The 15,822-nt window shown below is 42.9% G+C and overlaps 1 protein-coding gene across 4 annotated transcripts in view; it reads left to right on the top strand.

Moving 5' to 3' along the window:
* Positions 1-13,056, top strand: part of AK4 (adenylate kinase 4) — a 70,134-nt gene extending 57,078 nt beyond the window's left edge. For 3 of the 4 annotated variants that reach the window (XM_034779128.1, XM_034779125.1, XM_034779126.1), the window contains 4 exons: positions 3,035-3,154; positions 8,922-9,094; positions 9,793-9,911; positions 12,565-13,055. In XM_034779128.1, coding sequence (XP_034635019.1) covers positions 3,035-3,154; positions 8,922-9,094; positions 9,793-9,911; positions 12,565-12,679 — 527 coding nt within the window. In that variant the 3' untranslated portion in view covers positions 12,680-13,055. Of the gene's footprint in view, positions 1-3,034; positions 3,155-8,921; positions 9,095-9,792; positions 9,912-12,564 lie in introns of all 4 variants that reach the window. The other variant, XM_034779127.1, reaches the window with a different exon arrangement.
* The last annotated feature ends 2,766 nt before the right edge of the window (positions 13,057-15,822 follow it).

The following is a 15,822-nucleotide window of genomic DNA, read 5'->3' as shown; positions in this document are numbered from 1 at the left end:
ACTTCATTCATACCTTGGTGCTGTGGAGGGTGAGTGTGTATGTGAGACATTGCCCTCTAGAGGGCTGAAAGATAGGATACAGGACTTGCTGCTGCTACAATCATCAGCTAAACAAGTGTCATTCTCTCTGTCCCTCTTCTCCTGACCCCCCCCATTAGTTCTGAGTCCTGTGTAAATGGAACTGAAGGAGCAGAATTCTAGTCCTAGCTCTGTTGCGAGATTTATTGATGGACTGACTGCAGCACATCGGTTTGTTCCAGCAGTCGATGAGAGCAACCTTCTCCATAATGAGCCCATTCCCCTGCAAGTACAGGACATAGTTCCCAGTGGAGGTCTTATTGGACAGAATTAAATACATTTGCATTAGCCAAATGTGTCTTCATCCACCCAAGCCTGTGTATGCTACCCAAAGCAAGTGATAAAAATATATCGAGTATTGTATTCACTGGTTAAAAATCTTTTAACCTGTGCCCTATTTCAGATCATAAGATGAAATGTGTTGCTCGTTGAGACATTACTCTGTTTTAAATAAGTCCGGTTTTAAGCTCTCTAAGTGCATAGGATTTAAAAAATATGGAGCTCTTGAAATGATTGCACTGAATTCTCAGTAAGATTCAAGCTGTGTTTGAGCTCGTGTGGTTGGTTTTGGGGCATAGTATTTTGCCACCATTAGGAAAATGAAGTTTCTGGAGAACCTCTGTTCCTAGGTTGGTAGAATCTGGTGGAGATGATTTGTGTTTCCAGAGGCAGCTGTTTGCAGATGAATTAATTCTGCAACCCGTCTGTGACAGAGAACTGTGTGGTATACTCCTTCTCCTACCCAGTAAAAGGTAAAAACTTCATAGGTCCAAACTCCTGCAAGGACACAATGTTGCAACTCTAGGCTGGTAAGGGCACCTCCTTTAAAAGGAACACTTGAATTGTGATAGTTACACTAGTACTGAAGTCAAGGGATAGCTTTCCACCTCGCATGTACTTCACACCATTTTTAAAAAAAACTAGTTAAGGACCTTTGAGCATGGTTATTGTATGCACTTGCCTCACTGGAAAATGTACAAGTGAGTTGATCAAAAGTTGGTAGAAATTCCAGGAAATATTAGCTTAAGGTGGCAACTGTTGCTTAGGCAGTTCAAGCCCATGAAATATGGGTTAGGAGGAGATGCACTTTTATTCTAATTATGAAATTCCTGTTGTAAGAAGTGATACTTTTTACAGTTCTTAATATTGTATAACTGCCAGCACCCTATGACTCAAGGGATATTATTCACATGGGGAACTGAATCAGAGAAATTAGGTGACTAGGCCAAGGCTGCACAGGAAATCTGTCGCAGAGCTAGAGTTAAACTTAGACATTTGGCGTCCCACTCTGGTGCCTTAACCACCCTCTATTCCATCTGATGCTGACATTTCCTATGAGGCTGTGATACTTGGTTGAAAAAACAGCATTCCCTATTGAAGCAGAAAATGTTATACTCAAATTTGCAATGACAACAGTAATAACAAGTTCTTGTTATAGATCTAATTGTATGTGGGTGATGGCTGTTTGAGTGACTTTGGCTATTGCAAGACTGTTTTAAGATTTAATTATCCTAACTACACTGAGTTTTGCACTGGTACAACAATGGACTTTGAAAATGAACACTGGATTTAAGAAAAATTAAGCTAACTCTTGAGATTTCTGAAGCGTATAACAGTAAGTTTGCAAAAGTATTTAAAATTATTCATTCCTGGGTGTGTATATATATATTCAAACCGAGAAGAAATACACATTCCAAGTTCAAGCTTTTGGTCTAGAGAAGCGTAGCTAGAAAGCAAAGTTCTGTATTCAGTAACAATAACAAAATGCTTTGTGTAAAAGCTCAAGCGTGGGTTCAGGTTTTTGATGAACAGTGTTTAACTTTGTTAGTGTTTTGTGTGCAGACTTTGTGAGAATTCCTCTCTCTAAAGTCCTATGTAAAGGATGGTGCACATTTTTTACACCACTTTAACCCTTAATATTTTTTCTGGGGGGAGAGAAAGAGGGGGAAGAATAGGATTAGAGAAACTCTCAGACAAGTTTAATCCTACTAAATTACCAGCACTGTTCAGAATGTCTGTGCAGTGTTCCGGTGCTCTAATTATTTTTCACACTCATGGGAGCCTGCTATCATCCCTGTAGTACTCTGTTGAAAATCCATTCTCTGAGGGATTGCAATGGTTATGCATAAACTTGTGCCTATAGAAAAAGGTTTAAATTCATAGTCTACTTGCACAGCGCCTAGCACAATAGGGCCCTGATCTGGTTAGCCTTTGCACCACCACCAAATAAATGTTTAATAGTAACTTCTAAATGTCGCTACCTGTGTTAATAATAACTTAACATTATTAAAACAGAGTTTTAAACATTTTAGTCTTATTTTTGGCTTATTACTAGTCTGATTTTACTGAGCCTTGATGACTCAACAGAATCATTTAACTTATGGCCATTTTTGTTTTCTGGTTCTTACATTGTTAACTTGTACACTGAAGGTGCAGTGGAAGGATACTATTCCTTCAGAAAAAAACTCTTTCAGAGAGGGGGTCATTTGTAAAATAAAATAAATATGTAATTTTTACGTTTTTGGAGTCAACATTGGCAGTATGTCCCTCTTAAAATTCTGCAAATACATCCAGCATTGCAAAAATTAGCACAAATGCACTTCTGTGTTCTGCTGTCCATTAATCAAGAATCTATACAGCCTCTTTTCACCCAATCAATTGAAGAAAAAGCTGCCAACAATCACTGGCATTTTCCTGGCCGCTTTTGCGCCTCAAGGCAGCCTCACTCTTTTTATTCCCTAGCCTACAACTTCGCAGCTGGCAAATTAGGTTTTCCCACAGCACTGTTAAATGTCCCCAGACACCAATAACAAGGAAGTGTTCCCAACAAAGCTAATGAACAAAAGGGAGGGTAGGGAGGGGTTTCTGGATTAGTGTTATCAAGGAGAAATTTTAAGGTGTGGTGTTTTTCAATTAAAAACAAACCCCAAAAATTCTGTTTTGTTTTCTTTAATAGAAGTTGGTGTCTTGGCAAAGCAGTATTTAGAGCGAGGCCTTTTGGTACCGGATCATGTCATCACCAGTGTCATGATGATGGAGCTGGAGAAAAAGCAGTCTCAGCATTGGCTACTTGACGGTAAGTAAACTGATGTGCATGATTTTGGTATCCTGGGTGCAATAATCTTGTATCCCTCTGCTCTGGTAGCTCGTTGTGGATTGAAAATCCCAGTCCGCTTCAACCTTTTGAAGCCTATTTCTTTGAATAAGACATTACTTTTCCAGGAACGATTTCACAGGAAAAGAAATAAAACCAAGCACAGCTTTTCAATATTTTTAGCAGCTAGGGAGGGGTGAAGGAGGAAGCAAAAACACTTCGGAGCGCTTTTTAGGACAGAGCTGTTCAGAGCTGGTCTCCTCTTAAAGACTCATGCTTCTGAAAATGAAACTCAGATCCTACTTGCAAGGGATCACAGGTACTGAGGAAAGATTTTGTTAATTTAAGCAAGAGGTCAGAAGCTCCACTCAACATACTGTCACTCTAATGGAAGGGGTTTTACATCACCATCCTGGTAGTCGTACAGCATGGAACAGTGCTTAGTATAATGCGCATGGGGCTCTCCAGATCTCGTACTCCCCGGCGCGTACTTCAGGAGGTGAGGTCTGCTTTGCCACCCGCTGCTCGGGTCTATCTCGACCGGGTCCTGCGAGAGGGCATGCCCCGCCCACCCTCCACTCCAAGCCCTCCAAACTTTTTTTCATCGGGCCCCTGCCCCGTGGACCCAACCGCCCCCCCACCCCCACCCCTGCACCATGAGCCGGCTGCATGATCTGCAGCCGGTCCGTTTTCAGACCGTGCCAAGGAAACATCTATACACGCTCGTGCTCCATACCCTTCAGGTCCTCACCCTTGCGTACTGCCCCGGCACGAAGTGGCGGGACCTCCTGCCACCTCTGGAGGGTGAGGAGCCCCGGTGGGCCAGCCTTTACTCTACCCTGATCCTGAGGCCCGCCGGGGACATCAGTTGGCGGCTCCTTCACGGGGCCGTGAGCACTGGCGTGTACTTGACGCGGTTTACCCCTATCCCAGACACCTGCCCCTTCTGCAGCGTGAGGGAGACCCTGGCACATGTTTACCTGGAGTGCGCCAGGCTGCAGCCCCTATTCCGGCTCCTCACGGATATTTTGTTAAGATTTTGGTAGCACTTTTCCCCTCACCTTTTTATTTACGCACTCCCTATCCGTCGCCCCACAAAGTCACGGGACCTCCTGGTCAGCCTCCTCCTGGCCCTGGCAAAAACAACCATCTATAAAACCAGGATGAGGAGGTTGGCCGATGGAGTCTCCTGTGACTGTGGGGCCTATTTCCGATCCTCCATCCGTTCACGTATCCAGGCAGACTTCCTCTGGGTGATGTCCACTGACTCCCTTGACGCCTTCGAGGAGCAGTGGGCGCTGTCCGGGGTTCTCTGCTCGGTGTCCCTGTCTGGTTCACTTCGCTTGTCCCTTTGACCACACTCCTGTCCCTGTTCTTTCATTAGTTGTCCCCTATAATTTTTTGGTCTCCAGGTCCTGTGGACCCCCCCACCCTTGGGGTGGGGGGATCCCAATAGGATAATGCCTCATAGAGCGAACTGCTACCGAGGATGTCTGCAGTCACCATTCGCCCTACTGCTCCCTCCTCCCCTGTGGGTTCTTCGTGTCCTTAACAGTCAGGTCTCTGTAGCCCAGTATCAGCAGTTTTCAGACTATGGGCTATGGCCACCAGAAATTCTGTGAACCTTAAGGGGCTCTGTGTCACAGTTCTCTTAGCTCAAGGGGAGAGAGAAGTCACTGCTGGTGACCCTCTGTGCGGAGGAAGGGGGGAGGGGGGAAGGGAAGATGTACAAGCCCCTAGCTTGTTCCCCCTCCTTTCCACTCCTGTGAGGAGCAGTGCGCATATGTCTGGCCAGTCTCTCCTGGGAAGAAGGTATGTCAGAATCCTTGACTTAGACCAGCTTTATGCAGCAGACAATCTCTCTCACACTGCTGTTCCAAATCATGACATGAAGCAACTGGTGCATGGGAGTGACTGGACACAAGCCAAGATAAATCACATCTTGTTTCTTGTTCAGAGACACGTGAAGTATCAACCATGCATCGTGTATGCTAATCAGAAGCCTTAAAAACACTTTGAACACAATTAGCTTTTTTTTTTAATAGCCATCTTGGTTGTGAAGATGAATTTTTGTTCCTGCAAATAATTGAGCCCCCAATTTTACATCCAGAATCAATTGTGGGAGCACTCAAGTAGTGGGATGTCTAAATGCGACAAAATTGGAGCCCAGGTAGAGGCCTTTTGTAAATATCAGGCCTGAAATATGAATTGTTTTATCAGAGTGAGTGTAGTGTTAAAATCTGTGATGCCCCTAGTCTCCACTGTTGCTTGCATTTAGTCTTTCATATGTTGCACTAAATATTTGATTTTACTTACTAGTAGAGCAGTGGGCTTGAGTTTAAGTGGATGTGAGGGGGTAAAATGAACATTTTTTTGCAAAAGTTCCATTTCTTTCAATGAATCTTAGAAGAAACATTTCTGAGCATCTCTAATTAACTTAAAGGTAAAAACTGACTAATGGAGAAGCATTCAGACACCATGGTAATGAACACAATATAAGCAACCACTTGTTCATTTACATTCGAATTAGCTGTTTGTTTATAAATGCATACGCTGGAGATTAGGGCCCCCACTAGAACTGAACTCTGTTCAGAGCATTCCCTAGAGAGGTGACCTTTTCCGGTGGGCATAATCATTCAATCCCTCTGGTAGTTCCTTAATCTGGGAATCCCAGAATTTGGCCATCATTAAACTAGAACTCAGACCTACGCCTCATTAATACAAGGGTTTATCATTTCTGTACTGAAATGTTGCTGTTCATGGAAAAGCAAATAAAGTCTCTCTCCAAATAAAGCAACCAGTGTTGGCCCGTGTTGCCATGAGGTGACTGGAATGGTTTGTGGTACTTGTGTAAATGATCATCTTGTTTCCTCACGAAGGACACCAACGCTCTGAACTGCAGGCTCTTGTTTCTCTTGCAGTGGCTTTGATTGACACCTAGAGAATTTAAGGACCTGGTCAAGGCTGCCGTTCAAAGATAAATTTAACTTTTTTAAATGCGTATTTCTGAGTCTCTTCTAGCTGCCTTCGGTGTCTTTCCTCTGCTACTACCTTGTCTCTGCTGCTTCCCTTTTTTGTGCTCCTTCTCTGCTTGCATTAGCTGCACCACAGAGAGATTGACTTCAATCTCAAGTTCTTGTGCTGATGCTCCTGGCACTGAAATCCTGCTGTGTTGCTGGTGCAAACGAGTGACTGGAGGACAGATATGAGCATGATCAAATCAATAAGAATACCTGGATGGCTAGATCAAGCAACGCTGCTGCAAATGGAGGTGAAAAACTGTCCTATTGCCAGGTCCAGGCAGGAAAGAATGGGGGATGTATGTCTCCAGTATCCCATGTTGTTTCTGGCCTGGTGGATGCTAGAAAGTCTTGAGGCCCCTTAACAAAATCCCTATGTTCCCATTCTCTCCTTCTTTCTTTTCTCCACTTTCTGCCTTTGTTGCTTTTTCACTTCCTCCGTTAAAACAAACACACACGCACACCTGTGTGTCACCCACTTGCACACGTCAGAAAAGAGAGCATTTAAAGAGTCAGCTGTTCCCCTGGAGGGAGTAAATATGTTGCCAAGTGAATAGGTCTTCCTGGGGTTTTAACTACCAATATAGCTTTCCAGGGAAGTGGGGACCAAGAGCAGTCATGCCATTGGTATGGGTATTGTGCTCACAAGAAGACTCCTCCTGAATGATGAAGTTCAGGCAGTAAGCTTTATGAAGACTGCAGTCCACTGTGCAGCATATAGCTAACCTGTGGAACCCCTCACTACAGGAACTAGTGGGGGCAAAATAATGGGAAGAATTAAAGGGCTTAAACATATACATGAATTAATATAACTGAGGCAGCTCAGCCTATGACATCACAAAGGCCTTCAAGCAGCAGGGCTGAGATCCTTGCTTCCCTCCCTTTCGTGCCTGTCCTTAGCACAAGTGCATTCTGGGGAGTGGACTCTTCTTGCCCTGTTGTATAAGGTCACTGTACTCTAGGTAATCTGTCGTACTGGTGTTCTAGAATCGTCGCAGCTCCTGGCTTTAAATACAGGTGTAGAGAGTAAGGGTGTGCACACAATATTTATTTCGGTGTAGTCTAGGGTACTTCTGGGCTTCTGACTTTCACCACTGTGCCACAATGCAACGTTTTGGCTTCCCTAGTCTGTGCTGTTGGGACCAAACAGCTGACTTGAGCGTTAAGCTTAGGATGACCAGACAGCAAATGTGAAAAATCGGGACGGGGGTTGGGGGTAATAGGAGCCTATATAAAAAAAAAAAAAAACCCCAAATCGGGACTCCTGGTTAGGCTCCGAATGCCATCCTGGAGCAAATCACAAAACCAGACTTTCTTTTGGACTATCTTCATTGGTTCTGATGCTGCAAAACAGCCCTTAAGGTCTGAATGACCTTGGCCGTGGGATTTAACATGCCCAGTCCCTGTCTCTCTGCCTCCCACCAAAAGAAAGAAGCTAGCAATGAAAATGTGCTCTACAAAGCAGAAAAAACAGCTGGCGTTGGAGCAGGTGCCGGGAGCCGTTCTCCAAAGTGAATTGTAGTAAAGGTGCACTATTTTGTGTGTGTGTTTATTCAATAAAAACTGACTGGAGTAAATGTCACTCTGTACGTGGAGAATACAAGCTCCAGCATGACATGTAGCTGTGCAAATTTGTTGCAGATCTGAGGTGCCCAGGGAGATCGATATTTATAATCGGTTTTTACTGCAGCATATCATTGCTGCTGGGTGGTGAGAGTAGCAGGCTTTAGCATTCCCTCTGGCTGGGAGGGATAACGCTAGAGAATTCCCTCTGAGCCTGAGCAGGAGGGATACAGAGTATTCCTTTGGGTTACCGGCAGAGATGCAGGATGGGGAGCAGCTGACTCCTTGTACATGTGGGAAGGCTTCTGGATGTGATGCATCCAGGTTCGGGTGTCAACGGCTGACCTCTCTGTAAATGTTGGGAGTAGTGGGGGGTTATAATCTCAAATCATCCAGTGCTTGGTAACTGCTGGAGCACAGTACAGAACTGTTTTGGGGTTTTTTTTGGAGGTACTTAGACTCTTGCTGTGCCATGAGTGTCTGTGGTGGTACTGAGCTTGGAGAAAACAATAAGAAATTATCCCTCTGTGAGCAGATGGGTGAAATCCTGGCCTGGAATGACTGGGCTTATTGACACCAACGTTGGAGGTAATTTTGCATTATACGCAGTTTGCCCTCGCTGGATACCATTATACTGGACACTTGATTATTCTAAGCAAAATATGGCACTCCACACTGCTCATCCTAAACTGCTTGAAAAGCCCCATCTGCCCTTCAGAAATGTTTTCTCGCTGTTGGTATCTGATATCACAAAGGAGGGGGCAAGGTATCTTTTGTAAGAATAGGGGATGGAAGTAGGGATTTCAGGGTGTTGGTGATGGCTGTAGAAACCATCTCACTACAGTATCCTCCACACCCCTTGTGCAAAACTAAGCAGCATGTATATTTTAAACACTTGATTAAGCCCTGAAGTATGGGATCAGACACTGTGCATGCAACAAAATGGGCTGTCTAAGGCATGGAGTGTAAATTCTTGTGTTTGTGTTAGTTTGTTTTAAGTGTACATCTATTGAAAGCCTCGGATACTTATTGCTTTTGCTGTCACAGAGGACTGGCGGTTTTTCAACACCAGCGCTGATATTGTGAAACTGTTGTTCACCATCCCATAAATATTAGTGTCCTTTGTTAGTTCATGTGGCATTTTTTTTCTCTCTCTCTCTCTTCAGGTTTTCCTAGGACACTGGTGCAAGCTGAAGCACTTGACAGAATCTGTGAATTGGATCTAGTGATCAATTTAAATATCCCATTCGAGACGCTAAAAGATCGTCTAAGCGCTCGTTGGATTCACCCAGCTAGTGGAAGAGTGTATAATATGGAGTTCAACCCACCAGATGTACATGTAAGAGAATTTACCACATTAAAGACTAATTTTAACTGGAGAAAATTTAAATCTACTTCTAGATCAGTGACGATGTCTCCACTCAAGAATGGCTTATTAGTCTTTTTAAAAATATTAGGGGGAGAAATCCTGTTCTACTCTAATAAGTACTGAATGCATGGGAGTTGAATTCTTCTTGCTAGATAAGTTTTAGAAAACTAGTTAGGTTTTTCATGCTTGGGGGCCTTAAGAGGACAGCTGAAGATTGTGTGCAAGGCTGTTTCCAATCAGACAAGATTTATTTAGGAAAATAAGATTTATGTTAATCATGGTGTAAGAAAATGTCCTACTATAATTACTGTGATCCAGAATACCACAGTGTTTTATTGTGCTGTCATGGCACAAATGATTATCCTGGGAGTTATGCAAGCTAGCACACAGATGCCATTGTTATCAAGGGAAAATACAAGGTGTTTTACAGTAACTGGTACAAGTGTCATAGATCAATGTTAATTATCCCTTTGCCTCAGATTTTTATCTACTATATATATTGTAGTACGTAAAGTGTCTTTCAGTGATATCATCTTACATGAATGCAAGTTCTTTATAGCTGGCCAAATTCTATCCTCAGTTACACCCATGCAACCCCCATGGCTCACTGTGCGGCACTGGTTTAATCTGGCACAGTGTTCATGATGTATTGTTTGTTTTGTACACAGGGGATCGATGACATCACGGGTGAACCATTAATCCAACGGGAAGATGATAAACCTGATGCTGTTGCTGCTAGGCTAAGAAAATACAAAGATGCTGCAAAGCCAGTAATAGAATTATATAAGTGAGTTTGAACGCACACAAGTAATACGGACCATGCCTGTAAAAATAAGTGCTAAGTTTTCGTCTCCACAAGTCTGTTCTTGGGTTGCTCAGGGATATTCTTGAGGTGGCCTCTCCCAAGTAAAATTGTGTATGTGTTAAGATTTTTGCCTGGCCGTAATCAGCAGCCATATGCTATACCTTTTGGGGCTGGATTCAGGGCCCCACTCGAGTGGCATATGGCAAGCGTAAAGAGCTGCAGTGGGCCAAAGAACTCTCCCAGGGCAGGAGCAGTGTAGGGGTAGTGGAAGAGGTGAGGCCGGGAGCAGAAATACCTGTTGTGCTCGCTGCTATGGGGATTCTGGGCTGCAGGGCAGCCCTGGTGAAGTTGCCTTAAATTAGAACACACCCCAGGGCTGCTGTACCTTATGCCAAGGCCTGTTTCAAGCCCTACAGTAGACCAGACCTCAGGCAGTGAGATGTGATTCCTTTGCCTTTCTTTCTCCTCTGCTGCCACTGGTTAGCTAGATTCTGTGCTCTCTCTCTCCTCTTTCTTTTCAGCCCAAAGCAGAGCCTTCCTTGAGTTCAGCTCAGGGGATGAGGCTAATTTTGCTGTCAAATTTAATTATAGGGGGATTCACCATTTCTCTGTTATGCTTAATCTGCTGCGTAAGGACAGTTGACTCGTTTAAGTGTACATAGTGTTGTGTTTAGAAAGTGCAGTGTAAATGATAAAAAATACAAATTATAACACATGTGCCTCTAAGAGAATAGAATTGTATGTATGGTTTTTAATCTAGATTTTTTTTTTTTTTTTAAAGGAGCTTTCTGTCTAGCTCCCCCCCTTGTGATTTTTAAAAAAAGGGGGGGGGGGCGGGAGAGCTAGACAGAGCTCTTTTTTTTTTTTTTTTTTTTTTTTTTAAAGAACACCTCAGCTGTCAGCTTTAGATTGTGCTGGTGGAATCGCATGATTGAAATAGCCGTGTATCTGTAAGCAGAAGTTTATGAGAGGAATTGTGATCTACTGATTGGAACACAGAGATGGAGCCATCTGTAAAATGGAAAGATCCCCACCTGTCTCTTAAGGATGCTGTGTGTTTGATTGAAGCTGGAAGATTTTAAAATTAACATTTCTGATTCTTTTAACTTCTTTAGGTAGAGCCTCTCAAAGCAGTGGACAGTGAGAAAGATAAAAGCTTAGAGACACAACAAAACAAAACCTGTGCATAAAAGTGTAACAGAAAATCAGTTTTAAGACTCCAGATAAATGGAGGTTAGTTACTTACTGGCAGCATGTTCCAGGCACAAAGACCACAACAGCTTTCTTTAAGAGTTAAAACAGACTCATGAATTATTTGTATTCTTATAGTGCCTCGGAGCCCCAGTCATGGGCCAGGACGCCTTTTGTGCTAGGCGCTGTACAAACACAACAGAGATGGTCTCTTGTCCCAAGGAGCTTACAATCTAAGTATAAGACGAGAAACAACAGATGGGTATGGTGTCAGCATGCTAGGCAGTGTTCTCAGCACACCAGCTGCCTTCAAATGCAGTTTTAACTCGTGAACAACAGGACTCTCTCAACTCTCCATATTTATATGTGCACTAGCAAACCAGATATTGGTGTACAGCGTACTAAAAAAAGTCTCTCAAGAAGTTTGAAAGAACTTACCCCACTAAAATTTTGAAAGTGACTTACCAGGTACAGCTTCCTTCCCTGTAACTTTTTTCATTTTATCGTTCTGTACCAGTAAACATTTGGAGCCTGATGTAATAGGGCTAATCACACGAGTAAGATTATTCACATGCTTATTTGTAGGACTGGCTCTTAAGAGAATGTGTTCATGTTCTTGCCTATGCCTGTGATTATTTTGGGGCATGTTTTGTTGTAATAGCCGTGCCTTGCTTTCAGCTCTGTGCTAACGATCTAGTGATTGAGACTGAACATTTTAAAGCAATGCAGCATTCAGTAACATTTTAAAAGTTGAAATAGTCATATGGAATGAAAGGGACATGAAATACAAGGGACTGAGGCCCTAAGTCACCCAGGACCCTTAAGCGTGTGAGTAGTCCCATTGAAGCTTGTAAAACACGTAAAGTTAAGCCCATGCATTGATAAGTTTGAGGCTAAGGCTTTTACCTTGCAGTTGTTCTTCTGATGACACATCCATTGTAATGTGCTTGGAGATATACTGTAATGAGCAAAGCTGCACTGCAGAGGGACAGACTGGATAAGTCTCTTGTATGTAAAATGTAGTACACCCCTGTCCAAGATCCTAGGTACATCCTTGGGCAGTGAGCCCAAACTGCCGCCCTTCCCGCTGCAGCCACCCTGCTATTTGTAGCACATGTACATCTACCTGAGCTGGGAATTACACCTCCCAGCTGCAATGTAGACATACCCTAAGTAGTGAAGAATCAATGAGTAGATTAGATGAACATTAAGCATAATTGGCTTTTTGTTTCTACTGTAAATTACACAGCACTTAGCAAAAAATTTGACCCGAAACTTGACCTGCAATCCAGAATGGTTATTCGAGAGCTTAGGCTACATTCATTTTCGTTGGTTATGCTCCTTTGTATGTGAAGGCAAGGGATCATAGACACTGCATAGTCCTAATGTGTTCCAGAATTTTCAATCCATTATACTGATTTCTAATCTTAATTCTATTTTTCAGGAGCAGAGGTGTCCTACACACATTTTCTGGGACAGAGACCAACAAAATCTGGCCTTATGTTTACACTCTGGTTTCCAGCAAGATCCGGCCTGTCAATTCCAAAGAAGCTGATTAACCATCTTATGTAGAGGATCAAGAATTTAATATGGTTGTTCATTTTGTTTCTCTGTGCTGTATTGGTGCTATGCCCAGTTCGAGGATAGTACAATGTCTAGAACAACTTCTTGGGTTTACTGGAGTTTACAGTTCTGGAAATGCAGTTACAGCCAGTGTCAGGGTGGAAAAGAACTCTTTCTGTAAAAGGTGAAGTCTGCTGGAATAAATTTTAGTTTTCATGCTATAAAGTATTGCTGATGTGATCTGGGAACCCTAATCAATGATGCAGACTTAGATATACTCTTTATCAAAAGCGACAAAGAATCCCATGGCACCTTATAGACTAACAGACGTATTGGAGCATAAGCTTTCGGGGGTGAATACCCACTTCGTCAGATTCTCAAACTTCACATGCGTCTGACGAAGTGGGTATTTGCCCACGAAAGCTTATGCTCCAATACGTCTGTTAGTCTATAAGGTGCCACGGGGCTCTTTGTCCATTTTACGGATCCAGACTAACACGGCTTCCCCTCTGATACTCTTTGTCAAGTCTCTCTAACCTGTCATGGTTCCCTCCAACCTACTCCCAAATCCATGTACATATGCAACGTGCTGCTCCATTGCTCCACAACACCCTTTTCCTTGGGATAACTCTACATAGCAACTTTTTTATTTTCTCTAAGAAATAAAAACCCTAAATGCACACTTTGACCCCATGGGGAATCAGTGAGTAACGTGGAAAATATTTACACTGAAAAGCTCAAATGTGAAGACAACATTTCCAGTATTAATAAACGTAGAAGAAAAAATAATCCTGGGGGTTAAATATATACTTGTGCTGTCCTCCAAAAAAAAAAAAAAAAAAAAAAAATGCTGCTATACGGTCTAATTTTCGCTAAGTGGTATGATATATGCCAACCAATAGACCAGGAAACTGAGTAGGCCTAATTTGTCCATGAGAAATGAGTTGCACTAGTTTGTGCTTTGGTTGTTTATAACTTTAACACTACAAGATATGGGCATAGCATATTAGTTTGTCCGAAAGATTTATTCTAATGTCTCTTTTTTTGCGGGGGGGGGGGGGGGGGGGGGAATTTTCTCTGGAAAAAGTTCATTGTATCTATTCTGCCTTATAACTGAGGTTCTTTCTTTTCTCAGTATACAGGGGCTATTCTGGGGGGAAATACCCTTAGCAGGGGATTACTTTTTCACATAATAATGGAACACTTTAGGGTCTGGTCCTTCAGGTCTTACACAGACGCAATTCTCACTGACATCTCTGAGAGTTATGCACGTGTGTTGGATGGCAAGAGTGGCAACCAGTTGGTGGTATTTAAGCACTTTGTGAATCAAAAGCAAATTGTTTGTTCTTGTATATTCCTTGATAGTCAGGCAAAACTGACTCTGTTACTTTCTGTACGCATTGTTGTTGTAATTGTGTTGGTCTCAGGAGATTAGAGAGACAAGATGGGTGAGGTAATATCTTTTATTGAAAATTGACCCACTAAAAGATAATGCTTCATCCGCCACCTTGTCTCTGTTACTTTATGCTCAGTCTAATCTTGTGCTTGAGGTTATGTACAGTTAAGCATGCAGCTAATCTAAAAACACTGCCCAGCTTCTTGCCAGAAACCTTTTCAAGCACTGAATAAAAACACTGCATTTTTCTGGAGGTGTCTCAATTTTAATATAGGCTTTTTTCTCTGTTCAGATTTTTAGTTTCTGGTTACAGCTAATGGAAGGGGAAAGCTTTACTGTGTGTATATATATATTTTTTTGGTCCTCTGTAGACATTCATTTCCAGTTAACAGCTACAGCTGCAGTGATCTGAAACACTTTGAACTACTAGTGATCACTTTTTAATTTGTGGGGGAAATATAAGTGTTCCTGGATTGATAATATTACATGTGAATGAATTGTGAACAAACACCTTTAAGGTGTATGAAATCTCTTCCTCAGTTTCCTTTGTTCCTATTTTCATGTGTTGAGTCATGAAGCTAGGTGTAGTGGTGGCTTTTCTAAACTGGAATTCCTGTAAATTTGTTTGACTTGATCTTGAATACTTACAGTACCTAATTAACAGAGGGTGTGATTTACCTCGTAAGGCCATGTCTCCTCAAGTTGCCTTATTTTATAAGCTATTTACGAAAAACCAAGATGTGTATTTTTGAGAAATAAGAAGCTGAATTTTACAGAATAGCCTTTAGAGAACTCTTTACGAAGCTGTTAGTCGCATAGCTTGCTACAGTCAACATTATTATCAGTAACCAACTAGAAGAGCTACCTCCATATTACAATAGACCAGTGGTTTTCAAACTTTTTTTTTTTTCCTGCAGACCATTTGAAAATTGCTGAGGGTCTCAGCGGACCACTTAATGATCTTTCCAAATGTTTTGTACCGTTAGCTAACTATTGTAAAGCGCTTTGGATAAAAGCGCTATATTAAAAAAAAAACCTTAATAATAATTTAAAGTTTTTTATTCTACAAATAAAAGCACACAACTCATATTTTAATATCAGTAGTCTTACCTTTCTAATGTGATGGATGTGCCCTCTCTCCCCTGCTGCGGCAGCCCCCGAGCTGGGGCTGGGAAGGAGGGGGGGTATCTTCCCCCGCCACAGCAGCCCCCGAGCTGAGGCTGGGAAGGAGGGCCGACTCTCCCTGGCAGCCGCAGCCCTGGAGCTGGGAAAAGTCACCTCTTTCTTTGGCCACCACAGCCCTAAATTCCCCCCACCCCCTCTTCTCACCCCACTGCCCACTCCCACCTACCCCCTATTCCTCCCAAGGCCACCACTTCACCTTTCATGTGTGTCCTCTCCAGGGTCCAGGCACCTAATTAGTGAAGCCATGGCTCTGTGGCTCCGCTAATTAGGTGGCCCTTCATTTTCTTATGTGCGGCCGCCAAGGTGCGCACCATAGAGGGAACTATCCACAGACCACCTGAATGGAGCTCGTGGGCCACTGGTGGTCTGCGGACCACAGTTTGAGAACCTCTGCAATAGACAACTTGATTAATTACAACAGTTAACAAGCAGGGCAAGCGTCTGCTGCTGAAATGTCATAGTTCCTGCTTTTTGCTCTTGAAAATACACCCCTGAAAAGTGGCTATAAATCTGTAGGGGGAGGATTCTTAGGTGGAACTTACTTTGGCTTTCTGAGGC

The sequence above is a fragment of the Trachemys scripta genome, chromosome 8, assembly GCF_013100865.1.
Source record: "Trachemys scripta elegans isolate TJP31775 chromosome 8, CAS_Tse_1.0, whole genome shotgun sequence".
NCBI lineage: Eukaryota > Metazoa > Chordata > Testudines > Emydidae > Trachemys > Trachemys scripta.
The sequence above is the reverse complement of the archived record's forward strand: the minus strand, read 5'-3'. Positions and strand labels throughout refer to the sequence as shown.